Source organism: Chelonoidis abingdonii, chromosome 1 (genome assembly GCF_003597395.2).
Source record: "Chelonoidis abingdonii isolate Lonesome George chromosome 1, CheloAbing_2.0, whole genome shotgun sequence".
NCBI lineage: Eukaryota > Metazoa > Chordata > Testudines > Testudinidae > Chelonoidis > Chelonoidis abingdonii.
This window is the reverse complement of record NC_133769.1, coordinates 149,661,991-149,679,968: the sequence shown is the minus strand read 5'-3', so window position 1 is coordinate 149,679,968 and position 17,978 is coordinate 149,661,991. Positions and strand designations below refer to the sequence as shown.

At 42.3% G+C, this 17,978-nt stretch overlaps 1 protein-coding gene across 1 annotated transcript in view; it reads left to right on the top strand.

The window, feature by feature from the left end:
* The window catches only part of LOC116823108 (putative DBH-like monooxygenase protein 2), a 30,547-nt gene extending 12,889 nt beyond the window's left edge, over positions 1-17,658 (top strand). The window contains exons 4-13 of the mRNA XM_032777452.2: positions 2,144-2,227; positions 3,493-3,663; positions 5,326-5,428; positions 6,486-6,652; positions 7,422-7,513; positions 11,585-11,681; positions 11,919-11,978; positions 12,325-12,455; positions 12,746-12,860; positions 17,419-17,658. Coding sequence (XP_032633343.2) covers positions 2,144-2,227; positions 3,493-3,663; positions 5,326-5,428; positions 6,486-6,652; positions 7,422-7,513; positions 11,585-11,681; positions 11,919-11,978; positions 12,325-12,455; positions 12,746-12,860; positions 17,419-17,658 — 1,260 coding nt within the window. The remainder of the gene's footprint in view (positions 1-2,143; positions 2,228-3,492; positions 3,664-5,325; positions 5,429-6,485; positions 6,653-7,421; positions 7,514-11,584; positions 11,682-11,918; positions 11,979-12,324; positions 12,456-12,745; positions 12,861-17,418) is intronic.
* Positions 17,659-17,978: the final 320 nt, after the last annotated feature.

The following is a 17,978-nucleotide window of genomic DNA, read 5'->3' as shown; positions in this document are numbered from 1 at the left end:
TGTGCTGGGAACTCAGGAATAGCCCCTATGCCACGACTCTGCTAAAGCTCTGGAAAGCACAGCACACACTGTGTGCTCCCTCCTCTACTAACAAAAGCAATGTCTCACATTCACTGCTAAACTGCCATTACTGGTGACACAGAAGCACTTGTATGCAAGGAACAAGGGATCATGGGAGCACTGGAGGAGGATGAAACTCATTTAGCATCCACACAAAGAGCTATTAATATAGACATCACCACAAACATAGCATTCCCTGTCTTAAACCCACAAATTCTACAAGTAGAAGCTGATCACACTGAGCTACTTCAAGTAAACCCCACATATTTTTGAACATAGGGATCTAGAGGAAAAGAACATCAGGCAGGGATGCCAAAGGTGCTGAATAATGAGGATATGGTGTAGGCTCTTACCTGGCCCTTACCAGTGATGGAGGAGCAGGGGGATTCAGAGTAGTTCCTCTGCTGATTAATCATTCTGGCATGGTTTACAAAGTGACAGATGGTGACTCTGATCAGGCTAGCTCAGTGCACATCAGCCAGAAGGTAACGGGGGAGTGTGAGGGTCTGTCTGTGAGGTGCTCTAGAGCAGGTGGAAGAAGTAGCCAAAAAAGGACCAACTCACTATGCTACACCACTGACATCATTTAGCAAAATAAGAAGGCTTGGCACCTGGTAGGGAAAAGTAGAGGCTACCACTATTGGAGCAAAGTGTGGGGAAGGAAAAGGAGCGGTCACCTCTTTAATGCTCCACCTAGACAGCATCTGCCAATGCAAGCAGCAATATCACACAATATGGCACCCGCTGCTAACCAGCTGGCACCAGGGTGCAGTGTAGTGGTGTTTTCCTCGAAACTCTAATGATGACACCTGCACAAATACTCAGCTCTGTAGGAACAGGTTTAGTCTTCGACTGGGCACTGATCTTAGGTTTGTAAAACTTCAGAAATGTGGGGTAGCATCTTGGCTATGGGGAGGGGAGCCTATCCAACATTATGCACTGTGTTTGAGGAGCAGCAAATGTAGCCACTGGCAGAAGGCTGAGCAGCAGTGCCGCAAGGAAACCCTCAGCTCCAGTGTCATCATGGCCAAGAAAGCCAAAGAACTATGAGGTAGCAAAACGGAGTTGGGGGCAATCCAGACATTTCCCAAGAGTTGGGGGCAGCGTGAGGTCTTCTCTGGAGTAAGGGGCAGTCCAGGGAATCACCTGGAGTTGAAGCAGCCTGCTGCTCCATTTCATTTAGAGAAAATTAAATGGAAATACCTTGATTTTTTTCTAACTGAAAATTTTCAGAATTTCCTTTCCATGGAAATTTCAAAATGTCAAGTTTTTGTTCTGATTCATAATTAAAACTTTTTAAAATGTCATAATTTCCCCTGGAATGGATATGTCAAGTTTCAACCAGCTTTACTTACCTGCTCCAACGTGGAAGAGGAGGGCTTCCTTCAGCTGATGAAGCCTGTAGCAGATCCCAATCTGTGCCATGTCTGTAGCATGCAGAAAGAGCCCTTGGGAGCTGTGACAGGGGAGGGTGCACTGATCATGGACAGATGGACCAGTGGAGAAACGACATATGATATGTCCACTGCTGCACACTGGGAGAGCATGACTGGCTTTGAGAAACAACACTACTACTGATATACTAGAGAGAATGGGATCAGTTATAGAGGACAAGATGATACGCATTCCTCTCTGTTCTGGGTTTGTGACCTCAGGCAATTGGTAAAATATGACTGAGACAGAGCATGATGGAGAGTTCCCACACTTAGATCAAGTTTTGATATGGAAAATGTCATTCCAAATTATATGTGGGGTGGTGGAGGAAGGGGGAAATGTGCAAGGAAAAGGATTTGTTGAAAATTCACTGTCAATTGTTTCATTCTTTCACTGGAAAAAATTGTTAAAGCCTTCACTATTTTTTTGATACCAGCCCACTTATTGCTGCCAAAAAACAAATGTATTTCTTGCCAGTCTTCTGATGAAATGGGACAGAGCTAAAGAATGTGGGGACATGGACCAGCTATCAATCTGATTCTCTATTTTCTTCATCCATTTTGCCTCTTCATTCACCCTTGCATTTTGCCTGGGCCACTGCTCGTGCCCTGGCAAGGTTAGTTTTCTTTGCTTTTTTTTTGTTTTTCAGTTCCCCATCCCAGTTGATGAAACCACATATGCTTGCACCTTTATCCCACTGCCCATCGTTAAGCAGAAGCACCACATCTACAAGGTAACCTGATAAGTCTGCCTGTCTGTCTTTTGGAGCATCCTGTTAGTCTGTCTATGTTAATTGAGAGTATTCTGTCTGCCTTTCAGTGTCCTTGGGTAGGAACATCTGGTCTCTATATCTGTCTCTCTTGAAGCACCCTGTCTTTCTGTTTGTGTCCTTGGGAGTATCTTGTATAACTTTGAGAGTCTTTATATGCAACAGATCAAATCAATTCCTGGTATAACTCCTACCAACTTCAATGGGCTGATTTCATGGATGAACTTGATTCATTTATTGGTCTGTGTCTCTTTGTTAGTGGACAGTGCTCAGGACTCCAGGATATTCTAAGCTTATAAAAGGTGCAAAGACTTTTGCTCTTGCCCTTGGAAATTGCTAGAGATATTTGTTTAAAATAGAAAACTAAGCTTTTTTGCAAATGTCATTAAGGTACAATACACATAATTCTAAATAGCCAAACACCAAAGCCCATTTCCAAGCCCAGCTCATTTTTCAAGTGAAGATGAGTTTCCAATTAGGGGCATGCAAATATTCATATTTTTGCATTTTTTCAAATATAAAAATAAACATTGAAATCATATAAAAGAAAATTTCAGAGGGGAAGAAATAGTGTCGTATTAGAAGGTGAAAATCTGCCTATGCAACTCCACAAAACAGAAAATGTGAATACTTTTTCACAGCTCTGATATAGTTACACAACAATCTATGGCCCTGATCCTGCAAAGTGTTAAGAGCCAGCAAAGAGGTGGAAGTAAGTGGGAGTTAAAGGCGCTCAGCACCTTGCATGACTGGGCTTTTGCCAGTAAATCATGCCTGGCTCAAGGAAATCTGCTTAAATTCCTCATGTTCATCAAGCTGCTTGACTGAGCATCAGATGCAGGAAGAAGAAGGGTACAGACAACAGGGTTTCACTATCTTCAATTATCCATTTGGTGTGGAGTTTCAGAATAAAGTAATGATCTCTGTAGGCTGAACCACCCACTCCACCACCTCCAGGTATATCAGGTCAATTGCCCATCTAGTCTTGTCCCTCACAATGGCCAGATGCTTCAGGGGAAGATATCCACCCCCACATCAGTGCACTCAGACAGTACAATAGTATACTATGGAGAAGAGTGAATGTGCCCAAGACATAAGCTGCTTTCCCTTTTTAGAGACCAGATCTATGTTCCTCTGTCCAGGTCTCTATTGACTACTCCTTTTAGTAACCTGGAGACAGGTTTTCAGAGTCCAGGATAACTTTCCTCAAATCTTTCTCTTGGTTACAGTTTGAGCCCATAATAACAACCCACCAGAACAGATCGATGGTTCATCACATTCTGGTCTATGCCTGTGGCAATGGCAGTGTGTTACCCACAGGCATCAGCGATTGTTATGGGGCCAATCCAGATTTTGCCCTGTGCTCCCAGGTGGTTGCGGGCTGGGCCGTTGGAGGAGGGGTGAGTATACATGGTTCATCACAAGACCTACCTCTTGTTAAGACTGATGATACCCTTTGGCCAGACTAGTCCTGTAATGCACCTAATTCTTCAGTACTATTTCACTGGAGAATTTCTTCCTGACCCTTCCTAGAAAGTGCTCAGTTTAACCATTGAAGCATGAGGATTGATGGCCCTGGTAATTTTTATACTAGCTGCTGTCACTCTGTGTGTTATTCTTATTCATACATACGGCAAATCCATTATGGACACAAAGTAATAATATCTGGAGTCATGCAGTTCCACAGGTTAATTATATGCCACATTAAAAAGCTATTATTTTATTGGCTTCTATGTAATCCTCTCTGATATTCTTTCCTTTTCAACATCAGAAAATAAAAAGTAAATTCGGTTGACTCATGTGGGAAAGTCAACACTAGATGCAACTCTGGGTGAGTGATTCCTAGTGGCTGGTGCTGCAAAGATGTTCTCAGCATCCACCCTGTGATAATCACTTTGCCTTTCATGGAATATCTGTATTTCTATGGTTGGAAGGTAGGATAGTGGTTAGGTAGATCACAGAATATAAGTAAAAACATTTTAACTGGCAAAGTCAGCAGATCTGGCATACATGGAAAAGCCACACTCAAGATGCCATTTGTACATAGCAGATTTGGTTGAAAGTTTTCAATGGAACAGTTTTTTGTTGAAAACTAGAGGGCTTTTTTTAATCTTATGCTGGAATTTGTCAATTTTGTCTAATTTTTTACAGGAAAAGTCAAAATATTTTGTTTTGACAATGATAAAAGTAGAAGTGGTTGGGAGTCAGAATTTCCATTCCATGGGAAATTCCAACCTTTGGAAAGCAAAAATGTTCCAAATAAATTTCAAAATTTCCCAGAAAAGTAAAAATCTAAAAATTATCATCTCAGGACCATCAGAATGTTTTATTTCAATTTTATCCTTTTGATGTGCAGTATTTTGATTATATTATATTATATTATGTTATAAACTCAATATATAATACACGGACACAATATTAAATGTATTATGGATAGACATAAAATAATATTTAAACTAATATTTAATATAAATTTGAAACAAATTTAATCAAACTGTTTCATTGTCAAGATGAAATCTTTCCATTTTTTCCCATCAAATGTTTTGTTAAAATCCACACATTCCTGTGAAATATTTTTTTTCAGTGAAACTGTATTTTTACTAGAAATCTATTCTGTTGAAAAAATTTGACCATCTGTAGTTGAAATGTTTTGATATATTTCATTTCCATTTTATATTAAATATTAGTTTTATTATTATATAACTTAATATGTATATATTTTACTTAATATTTTAGATAGTATAAAATGAGCATCTATGTAGTCCTTTAAATGAATTGAAATGATAAAGTAAAAACAAAATATTTCAAGAGTCCCAAATGTTTTTCTTCCTGAATTTTCATTTCATGGGAGACTTAAGAATTTCGATCTTTCATTCGTATTCAGAATTTCACACAGAATAGGAATTTCAATTCCTATCCAGTTCTAGTACATACCAGTAGTTATTGACACATAAATATCAGGACCTCTGCAAATTTCCAGTTCTTTGCAGGGAAGGAAACAGATGAGAAGAGATGAGAAATGATTCCTGAACTATAAACATTCTTTTTTCTCCTCCCTTCAGTCCTACCAGTTCCCAAATGAAGCTGCAATCTCCATAGGCACACCTATGGATCCTCAGTACATCCGGCTGGAAATCCACTACAGCAATTTTGACTTGATACCAGGTGGGTAAAGATGGATGTGTATCTGGCAAGAAACGGCCGTGAAAACAGGCTCATAATTGTCATTCTCATGTTTTTTTCTCTTACATACACACTAGAAACCAGCTTCCAAATAAAATGACCTCTGGTCTTAATTAGCACAAGTTCCATGACAGCAAGAGGAACCTGTTAAGGTCCCCAAGTCACAAAGGCATTAAGCATAGGCCTAACTTTAAGCAAATGAGGAGTCTCACATGCTTAAAGCTAGGCATGTGTTTAAGTGCCTTGTGGAATTGGGATCCAAAAGACCTGAGTGCATCATTCTCTAGTGGTCTGTATCAAGGGGAAGAATGCTTGGGGGAGTTAGGAGGAGACCCAGGGGAATATGAGGACAGGGGAGCTAGGGGAGTATCAGAGGATCAGGAAGGAGCCAGGGGTATGTGAGAGGATCATAACAACACTATTTTGCATGTGTATAGTGCTGTCCATTTCACTCAAAAATGCTTTATAAATATTAGTGACTTAGGCCTCACAATAACCATCAAAGGTAAATCAGCATTAATTTTTATCCCCATTTTACAGAAGGGGAAACTGAAGCACAGATTTTAAGTGATCTACTTGAGACCACAACACTTCAATTCAGCACCAGAGCTGGGAACAGACTCATAGCCCCATTTGCTGACTCACAGCTCTCTGTTTTAACCACTAACATGTGCTTCCTCATATGGAGGTGCTGGGGCAGTATTACCAGGTCAGGGAGATCAGGGGCTACATAAATGTTCTGGAAGTATTGGAGTGCTGGTGAGAGAAGGGCAATACCAGAGTAGAGTTGTGGTGCAGAAAGCATAGAGCTGTATAAAGGAGTTAAGGGATGTGTGGCTAGGACAAGGCTGGGGGTATATGAGGAATATGAAGATGCTTAAAGAAATATGAGAGGGCTGAGGACAGACAGTGTGAATGATGGGAGAGACGGGTTCAGCCAGGAGGCTCTCAAGGGGCATAAGAAGTTGGGAGAGCATAAGACATTTGAGCAAGAGGGTCCACTGGAAAAGTTATTGAGAAAGTCAGTGTGTTTTTATAGGATTAATTGACAACTCAGGGATACGACTCTACTACACCCTGGACCTGCGGCCATATGACATGGGGGTGCTACAAACAGGGGTGTTCACCTTCCCTGTCCATTTCATTCCCCCTGGAGCAGATACCTACAAATCCTATGGACTCTGCAAAAGCAGTCAGTTCAATGAGGTAAGTTCTTGGAAGCCAATAACTCCCCTTTCCCCCTAGGTTCACATCCTGCTCAGGTCATGCCTGAAATTAATTAAGTGCAGATGTCACCCTAGTCTCCATTTTAAAACACTACCATATGGCTCAGCATGATTATTCAGAAGAAGCGGTAGGAGTGGAGCAGCAGGTGATGCTGCAGAAAAGGAAAAAGTGGTGCATTAATTGAAGATGTCAGGTCCAATACACAAGTCAATATTATCCCCATAGAAGAAAAGGTGAAAGATAGATGTAATGACTTCTCCAGGATCCCAAAGTTTGTGCCACAGCTGTTTAGAGTCCCCAACCCTGGGTGTTCATCAGCAGTAATAGCTTTCTGCCAGCCACCAGCTGGTAGTCCAGAGAGAGGTGGTGGCAGCCCTCAGGTCATCAGTGGAACACACAGAGCTGAAAATTCATGCGTAGTTCCCCCCCCAACTTAATAAATAAATAAATAAATAATCAAGGGATATCCAGTTTCAGGTATCCCAGACTCAAGCAACTATTTCAAGGTGGCCACAGCAGGGACTGCAAATAACCTGCAGTTTTCAGGAAGACAAGCTGTCAACCCAAGGTAACCTCTGAAAGGAAATGGGCTAGAAGCTTCCTTTTTAAAAATGAGAGCTAAGGTTAGCCCTGACATTTACAGAAGAGAACTGAAGCCTATGGACATCATAGACCCCAATAGCCAGCTCTGGGCTGCACTGGCAGGACAAGGCAACCGTTCTCTAACCCTCTTTCCTTTGATCTGCAGATGAATGGGACACCTGTGCCAGATCTGAAGGTGTTTGGCTTCTTGCTGCACACTCATCTGGCTGGGAGAGGACTGAAAGTTGTTCAGTACCGGTAAAAAAAAGTTAATTCCTACTTCATATGGTCATGCCTGGGGTTCAATCTAACCAAGGGGACAGGGGAACCTTTCTGAGGTATAATGGATGGAATAACCTTCTTGGACTAGACCCCATGTACCTGTCATGGTGAGATACTATGGCTGGGAGTGCAACGTTTTCTGAATTGCAATGCAGAGAACTGAGTCCTCAGGGACCAGACTCAACTCAATGGACAACAAGATATTGAGGGAGAATTTGAACTGGACCCTTGCACAGCTACACTAGGGCAGGGGAGGGTATAAAGTGCCTTCCCTCTCTTTTCTGAAAATGCAGTCCCTGAATTCTCCTGAGCTAGTCAGCCCAAGGGAAGGAGCTATGTGGTATGGCCCTGCACCACTGGTTGACCAAAGAGAGGAATACCTGCTGAGTCCCTCTAGGGGTGCATCCTCAGAAATCATTCAGGGGAAACACAGGGCCACACCATCAGCAGTCTACCAATGTGGGCTAGTGCCTGAGACTCTGAACTGAGCATGCAGCATTAAACTCTAGGCAGCCTTCATAACAGGGATGGGTAAACATCAGTCCTTCTGTTGTAGTGGTATCAAAAATAGAGCTGGACCTTGAACCAAAAATCCAGATCCAAACCTGCTTAGTGCCTGGGGACGTTCTGCTTCAGGTCAGCTCCAAAATCTAAAGCACAAACCTATTTCCAGTCCAAAGTGCTTTACTCAGAACCTAGTGTAACAACCCAGAGTAATGTGAAAGAAACCAAGCATCTAAGGGACCCATGGTGAGAAATTCTCAAGCAAAAGCCTTCTTGGCTCTTGAGGATGGCTTGACATTTCACAGACATTTCACTAAGATCCTTAATTTGGAAAGAGTGAGATTCCCTGTATGCAAAGGTCTTTAAAAAAGGGAAGAAGGAGGATCTGGGGAACTACAGGCCAGTCAGCCGCACCTCAGTCCCTGGAAAAATCATGGAGCAGGTCCTCAAGGAATCAATTCTGAAGCACTTAGAGACGAGGAAATTGATCAGAAACTGTCAGCATGGATTCACCAAGGGCAAGTCATTCCTGACTAACCTAATTGCCTTCTATGAGAAGATAACTGGGTCTGTGGATGAGAGGAAAGCAATGGATATGTTATTCCTTGACTTTAGCAAAGCTTTTGATATGGTCTCCCACAGTATTCTTGCCAGCAAGTTAAAGAAGTATGGGTTGGATGAATGGACTATAAGGTGGAAAGAAAGCTGGCTAGATCGTTGGGCTCAACGGGAAGTGATCAATGGCTCCATGTCTAGTTGGCAGCCGGTTTCAAGCGGAGTGCCCCAAGGGTTGGTCCTGGAGCTGGTTTTGTTTTATATCTTCATTAATGATCTGGAGGATGGTGTAGACTGCACTCTCAGCAAGTTTGCAGATGGGAGGAATGGTAGATATGCTGGAGGGCAGGGAGAGGATAAAGAGGGACCTAGACAAATTAGAGGATTGGGCCAAAAGGAACCTGATGAGGTTCAACAAGGAAAAGTGCAGAGCCCTGCACTTAGGACAGAAGAATCGCATTCACTGTTACAGACTAGGGACCAAATGGCTAGGAAGCAGTTCTGCAGAAAAGGACCTAGGGGTTACAGTGGCCGAGAAGCTGGATATGAGTCAACAGTGTGCCCTTGTTGCCATGAAAGCTAACGGCATTTTGGGCTGTGTAAGTAGGGGCATTACCAGCAGATCGAGGAACATGATCATTCCCCTCTATTCAACGTTGGTGAGGCCTCATCTGGAGTACTGTGTCCAGTTTTGGGTCCCACACTACAAGAAGGATGTGGAAAAATTGAAAAAAGTCCAGCGGAGGGCAAAAAAAATGATTAGGGGGCTGGAGCACATGACTTATGAGGGAAGAGAAGAATGAGGGGGAGATCTGATAGTTTTTGCTTTTCCAAACTACCTGAAGGGAGTTCGCAGAGAGGATGGATCTAGACTGTTCTCGTGTTACGGCAAAGTCAGAAACAAAGAGTAACGGTCCTCAAGTTGCAGTGGGGATGTTTTAGGTGGATATTAGGAAAAAACTTTTTCATTAGGAGGTGGTGAAGCGCTGGAGATGGGTACCTAGGTGGTGGAATTTCCTTCCTTAAATTTTTTTAGGATCAGGCTTGACAAAGCCCTGGCTGGGATGATTTAGTTGGGAACTGGTCCTGCTTTGAGCAGGGGGTTGGACTAGATGACCTCCGGAGGTCCCTACCAACCCTGATAGTCTATGATTCTATGATCTGTGCACCTCAGAAGTAGAGTTTAAGCCCTGTTTTGAGTTTTTAAGTGGTGCGTAGGCCTTGTGTGAGTATCTGCCCCAGCTGAATTTCACCCAAGGGGAGAGAGAGGGTTTTAACTAATGACAGATGAATCCAATAAAGATTCAGAGTTTTTGTTAGAAGGCATGTTCAAATTGTATCCAAATGGACAACCAGAGATTGAGATTTGTCCTGCATTGGGACTGTAGCTGACCTGCAAGCTGGGCTCAGAGGTCATGAAACAGACCTGTGAATATAGGGATGTTTTAGTCCTGGTGGGCATCCCCACTTCTAGACTGAAAGTCTTATAGGAACAGTAGAGTTAGTCAGGAATTTTCCATGGAAAATTTGTTGATTTTTCATCCGGAAAACTAAACTAAATGCTTTAAGTGTGTTCAACGTGAATCTAAATATTTCAGTTGAACTGAGCCAAAAATTTCTTTTCAAGTGAATTCAATATTAAATTGTATTTCCCTAGTATGGCATATTGCTGCATGGGAGCTGTAGTTGAGGTGCCTGATGACTCCATTCTTTCCTAAGGGCTGGTCTCTGTGGCTGGACTACATCTTCCATGATGCAATGCTGTCTCCCCTCTGCCTGAGCACTGTGGTGTGTCCTGGTGTTACCCCCAAAACAGATTTCAGGATACCCCAAGAATGGCCTACCTGCTATATAATGTGTGGGGGAGGGGTTTAGTAAAGGTATGTGTTAGTTTTAAATAACCATACCAAGCAGTTCTCATTGGGTATCGGTCACCAGGGTGGCTCAGGAAATACCTGGAGGACACTGATACAACCTTCCAATAAATGATTGACACAAGCAGTATTCTTTTTCCAAAACAAGGCACCTTTTATTGATGCAACCAATAATCCCTGACAAAATAGTAATCTAAATCACAAATCTCTTATGACACATTAAAGAGCACTCCAAACTGTATTGACTTACAGTTTAAAGCGATGCTAAGTGGCTGCACCCCGCTTCATAATGCCAGTCTTCCACGAGTGGCTGACAGGAGCTCTTAAATATTATTTAAGACTTACATATTTAAATTCATTTACAACTAACACATATCTTTATTAACTCCCCCCACACACATTATACATATAAGTCTGCCAGATATAGTATCTATACTATAGTATAGATAGGTATAGTATACGGTGTCTCCTGCATGCTGTCTCTCTCTCGCTCTTTCTGTCTCTTCTCCCTATGCTCCAGTGACAGGATTCCCTCTGCTGCTCTCTCTCTCCTCAGCTATTGCTGCTGCTGCCTGCCCACTGACACCCTGGCCTTTATACCGTTCTGTCAGAACTTTCTAGACACTTTAGCTAATATCTTTTGTCAGATCTTTCTTGGATGCATGCCAACTGCCAACATTCTCTTTGGATGTGTCCCAACATTCTAAACTGTCAATTCTATTTTTAGTCTTGTTTCTAACTGCCAATTCTGTATTGAGCACTACATGAACTGCGGCTTCCATTTAATGGTGGAGTGACTCTTGCTTATTTAAAATGGAAGCCAGAGATCTGAGGCTTTTTAGATGGAGTTTCTCTTGTATCGCAGGGCTGCAGGTGCCTCACAGGAGTTGTTTTCTGGCCAGGGAATCAATTCTGTGCTTTTCATTTTGTGCATAAAGTTCAACCTTTGAGTTTGGAGGAGGAAGGTGTGAGGTTTGAGAAACATAAGGACTGAGTCTTCGGGAGAAAAAAGAGACTAGTTATTATTTTATATGAACTAGTTTCTATCCACATCCCTAGTCTGAGCAGTGTATGGAAATGCCTCTGATATCCTTTCCTTACTCATCCCTGCCAGGAAAGGTGAGCAGGTGAGGATCATCTGTGAGGACAATAAATATGACTTCTCCCTGCAGGAAACACGGGACTTAAAGGAGGTCATCACCATCAAAGTGGTATGTTCTGCCGCGATCTCCCACTGGGACATAGTTTGTGGGCTGGGGACTGGGGACTGGGATGCAGAGGAGGCAGAACAGGCTTACATAGTGACACAATTTTTCTCCGTCATTTTGGTTTGGAGCCTTTTACTGTCTCACATAGTTTCCAGGTTCCTCTGTGCTTTCTCCAGCCACACTTTTGTCAGTGGCCCCTGCTCCTACAGCTCTGATTATGTGACCTGTTTTGTGCTGCAGGGAGATGAGATCCTAGTGGAATGTAACTTTCAAACTTTGGATCGGACGGAGATCACCTTTGTAAGTCTGATTTCTATCTGCAAATTTTCTATGCATTTAAGACCAGTTTAGTTCTGTTGAAAGGTGCTAGATTGACAGATGTTGGAGAACAATGCCCTCTATCCCCAGACTAAAGCAGTGCAAGCTTTCTTTGACATATACAGAGATTCATACCATGATTGAAGGGTGGCTTCCCAAGCAAGGAAGTGGGTTTCCAAGACTGAAATGGAACACAGCTGCTTAGTATCATTCATCACACAGAATTACCCTGTGGTCTGGCCTGGGCTAAGCTATAGAAGCGGCTGGTAATGACACTTGTTCCCACTGTGTCTTAGTAGAACTTTGTGTTGCTCTCTGTACCTTGAAGGGTGGGCCAAGTACCTTGAATGAGATGTGCCTGGCATTCCTCTTCTACTACCCTCGCAACAACATCTCCAGCTGCATGGGCTACCCAGACATCCAGCAGATTGCCAGCGCACTTGGCCAGGAGGCCTCAGAGTAAGTCCCTCATTGGATGCATTTCTGAGTAATAGAGAGCAAAACTTCTGAGGGATATGGCAATGGATGGGGATAATGCCAATTGAAAGAGATAATTGAGCAGGGATGTTGCTGATGTTGCATATGTCTGGACCTGCCTGATTGAACCCTACCCAGGAATTTTTCATTTGTTATACCATAACAGTCTCCTGTCCCCCTCCCTTCTCTCCTTCCTTCTTCTCTTCTCTTCCTCCCCCTCCTTACACTTGTCTTCCTCACTCTCCCAAATCTCCTTTACTCTTCCCCTGCAGTGCGATGGAAGGAATGATTGCCATGAACTATGTCGAGTGGAACAATGAAACCATCAAGAATGCAGAGAAAGCAGCCAAGGAGGCTGATCAAACAGTCATAATTAAAACCATTGATGTAAGTGTCGTTTGCCTTTACCTTGCTGAGTGGTTAGGGGTTGGAAAAACATGGTCAGCTCTGGAGTTTGAGACCAAAGCACATGGCAGAACTAAAGTCAGTGTCTTACACACAGAATGGCACCTGCACTCCATTGATATCCACTGGGTCACATGTAAAGGAAGGGCCCATAGGCAGGTGTATTCACTTCACTTTACACTTTCACTGACTACTCCATCCCCCAATAGTCTAACCCTGGACCTGTCGCATTGCACACTCAGCTCTGCCAATGCCTCTCAATCCTATTCTGTGGCCTCCCTTCTATTCCAGTCCTCAGCAATACACATACACAATTCTGCTAATGCCTCTCAATCTTGACAGCTCCTATCCCCTGCTATATGAGTTGTTGGTGCTTCTGCTCAAATCTTTCCATGCATCTTCCTCCTCATCTGTGTATTGGTTAGAGGACACTCTCTTAGGATTCATCTGATGAGCTACGGAACTATGTCACCAGAGAAGTATAAGACAAAATCAGGAAAGCCAAGGCAAAGAATGAGTTACAGCTGGCAAGAAACATTAGAGACAACAAGAAGGGGTTCTTCGAATATGTTAGACATAAAAGAAAGATCAGGGATGGTGTGGATCCGCTGCTCAATGGAGAAGGTGAACTGGGAACAGAAGATGATAGGAAAGCAGAGCTGTCAATGCCTAGCACATGTGACCAGATGCCTAGCAGAATTACCATAGACAATATAGGGAAATCAATATAGGCAGATCAGAATAAGTAAAGAACTTGTCAGAGACCTTCTGACCAATTTGAATTCATTCAAATCAGTGGGGCTGGATGCTATTCACCTCTGAATACCGAAGGAATTAGCTGAAGGAATCTCAGAGCCACTGGCGATAATGGGCCGATAATATTTACAAACTCATAGATGACAGGAGTGGTCCCGGAAGACTGGAGAAGGGCTAATGTAGTGCCCATCTTGAAAAAGGAGGAGCCAGGGGACGATAGCCCAGTTTGCCTGACTTCAGTACCTGGGAAGCTACTAGAGTAATGAATAAAACATTCAGTTTCCAAATATCTGGAGGATAAAGGGGTAGTCACTAGCAACCAGCATGGATTTACTAAGAACAACTCATGACAAACCAGTTTTATTTCCTTCTTTGACATGGTAACTGGTTTGATGGATAGGAGGAATGCAGTGGACGTAATATACATGGACTTCAGCAAGGTTTTTGACACAGTGCCACATGACATTCTGATAAACCATCTGCCAAACCTGCATTTCTCCAGCTTATTAAGTGGATACATAACTTGTTAAACCACTGCATAGAAAGAGTAACTATTAATGGAACAATGTCAGATTGGAGGGATGTCTCAAGTGGGAACCATAGGGATCTGTTCTGGGTCCAGTGTTGTATGTAGGAATAGACAGCATACTGATCAGATTTGCAGATGACACAAAGCTGGGGGGAGGGGGCGTTGCCAACACTTCGGAGGATAGAGCTAAAATTCAGAAGGATCTTGATAAATTGGAGAGCTGGGCTATAGAAAACAAAATGAAATTCAAAAAAGACAAATGTAAGGTGTTACACTTAGGGAAGAAAAACCAAATCGACAAATACAGAATGAAGGTAACTGGCTTGACAACAGCACTGCTGAGAAGGATTTGGAACTTGTGGTGGATCACAACCTCAACATGAGTCAGCATCGCAATGCTGTTTCCAAAAAAGCAAATGTCATTTTAGGTTGCATTAACAAAGGCATAGCATGCAAGTCACAGGAGGTGATAGTACTGCTCTACTCGGTACTGGTTAGGCCTCAGCTTCAGTACTTTGTCCAATTTTGGTCTCCAATGTATAAAAAGGATGTAGAGAAACTGGAAAGGATCCAGAGGCGAGTAACAAAGATTATCAAAGGGATGGAATCCAAACCATATGAGCAAAGGCTGAAGGAACTGGGTACGTTTAGTTTGGAAAAGAGGAGATTTAGGAGGGACATGATAGCAATTTTCAAATACTTGAAAGATTGCCATAAAAAGATGGAGGAAAGTTGTTCTCTCTTGCCACAGAAGGCAGGATAAGAGGCAATGGATTCAAACTACAGCATAAGAGATTTGGATTAAATCTCAGGAAAAAACTTCCTTAATGTAAGAGCAGTAGGACAATGACACAGACTGCCTAGGGAGGTTGTGGAAGCTCCTTCCCTGGAGGTTTACAAAAGGAGGCTGCATAGCCATCTCTCTTGGATGGTATAGACACAACAAATCCTGCATCTTGGCAAGGGGGTCAGACTAGATTACACCTGTGGTCCCTTCTAACCCTATTATTTGAATTTAATCTTTCAACTAGCTATTTCCTGGGAAAGCATACAGACTATGCTTACATGGTTAATAGAACTTGCTGTTCTGGATTGGACCAGTGGATTTTGTAATCTGGCATCCTACCTGTGACAGTGGCCTAGATCAAGTAATTCAGGAGACAGTAGATCTGCCATTCCCATAAGATATCTGTCCAATTTGTTCAATACTTTACTATGGGTGAGGAAACCGGATGGTGAGGAAGAAGTCCTGTTCATAATTGTACTATGGTAGTGCTCAGAGGTTTCAGTGGAGTTCTATTGTGTACAAGCACAGATATAGACATGGTCTCTTTCCTAAAGAATTCTGAGCCCAGCTGGTTATTAGGAAGGCAGCACTAACCTGCAGAAGACAGCATCCCCTCATCTTGAAATTTGTGGGACAGTCCTGATTTTCATAGAGCCATCAGAAAATCCCTTGAATCCATAGCTTGAAGGAAAGTTCAAGAATCCAGAATTTATTTTGAGCACTGCTAGGCTTGTCACATGTTTATTTGATAGGACAAACTCTTGAAACTTAATAATGTTTATAGTGGATGTGACGGTGCTCCCCGTGGGAGCCAGCTGAGGTCACTCAGTTGGAGTGAACTGCAAACAAAACGGGCCAGACAAACCCCAGAAGCTGGTGATTATTCCAATACTTAGATTTACCAGCCAACACAGAATAGCTTTTATAGTACCTCACTGGTTACTTAGAAGTCCAAACAACACAGTTCCCTTAAAGTACCCAGCCTCAGGCCTCCATCCAGACACACCTGTCAGATATAATGATGATTCCTGAAAATCTTATTTCATCATATAAAAGAAAAGGTTCTTCCAATCCCAAAGGATCAGCCACATACCCAGGTCCAATTATAACTTAGTTCTTACCCAAAATACCCACTAAAGTCAATTTTTATTAACTAAACTAAAATTTATTAAAAAATAAAAGAGAGAGAGTGTTGGTTAAAAGATCCATATACATACAGATTTGAATTCAGTTCTTGAGGTTCAGATACATGGTAGAGATGAGCTTGTAGTTGCCAAAAGTTCTTTTAGAAATAATCCATAGGTTATAGTCCAATGTCCATATTCAGGCTGACTCCAGTCAGTGACTGGGGATCTCAATCCTTATGGTTTAAGGTTTCCCCTTCTTGACACCCAAAGCAGATCTGAGATGAAGCAGGATCGTATTTCAGGGTTCTTATACATTTCCAGCAGCCTTTTGGCCTGAGAAAACAATAGGCTTAACTCTCCCAAACATCCTGGCAATTAGTTCAGATACAGGTTACCACAATCTTCAAAGAGATATATAGACAATAAAACTACTTCACTCCAGTGTCTTCCTAAATGTTAATATTCCTTTTTTTATCTTTGAATCAAAGCTATAGTGATAGACAAGACTTGTTTGCTTACATCACAAGACCTGAGCAAACATCTACCCTTCTATTTCTAACAATGCAGACTTACATTTCAAAACTCTATTCATTTATATATCTTCCTAACCAGGCACTAAAGTTCGGTCATGAGTCGGGTCAGTGTGTGAATTAATTAACTCTTTCTGGCCCTGTCACCTTTCAATGAGATATTATATTACACTCATAATGTCATAGTGGGATGTCATGAAACACACACAAAGTCATAGTGTTGCACAAAGTCATAGTGTTGCATGTCCTCAGGCAGTGTTTATAGGATGTGGGATCACCCCAAGGAAATTAGGTTGAGTCAGGAAAAACATTGGTACATATGGTGTATTTATATACATTATAGTGCATCTATAAGATAACTGGTCATCTTATATATAAATCAGAAAAAGAATCACTTCTATTAAGAAAGCATCAAAATCCCACTCCCCTGTCTTCTTTCAGCTTGCTACCCTGATGTCACAATGAAGAAATATGACATGATTTTGTCCTATATGACAATTTCATCTGGGTGGGAACCCTACAAATAAGACACCAACTAATCTAACCACTCCTACAAATGTATTGTTAACCCCAAGAGTCGTGTGGCATCTGGTAAATAGATCCCCAGTGGGGCATGGATCAGCCTTCATGTCACACTCCCCATCAGTACTTGACCCAGGCCAGGGAAGTTAATGATCCAACCAGCGGACCAAGTTTAGTGATGCATCCTGGTCAGATGGCACCTGAGGCACGCTGTGCCTAGACTAAGAAAAATAAAGCCCCTGCCATTTTGAAAAGCATGCTGTTTTTTCTTTTCCTCTTTCACTCCCAGGAGCTACAGAAAAATGAAAGTGGTATAATCCGGGACATTATGATTTCAGAGAATGGTCTCTGCCATGACATTTCTGGACACCTCGGAGTGCGGGGTTCCCAAGTCACAGCAAACCTCCAGGGGCCTGTAGATGTGATTTCCCAGGCTCTCAGCACTGCAGAGATCTTGCCTCTTCCTCTCCTGTTGCTGACACAATTGGCATTCACCTGGCTTCTCATTTCCTACCAGTGTAGAATTTGAGGGGCAGAATCCCTGTTTTGTTATAGGATATAATTAACCCATTGACGCCTCTACAATTACAGTGTGGTGATGGGATATTTACCTGGTAAAGCTTCTGAAATCCCTAGCAGTGACAGGAAATTTACCCAGCAAAGTCTCTGAAATCACAGGCATGAAACTGTGTTTACCTACTAAGGTTTTTGAAATCCTTGTTGTGATAAAAATGCTTTTTAGTATAATATTCCATTCTAAATCCAGGAAATACTGCAATATACTGCAGAAAAGATAGTATTGCAAGAGGATAAAGGCCCCCTTTTTAGACTCTGATCTTGCTCTTAATG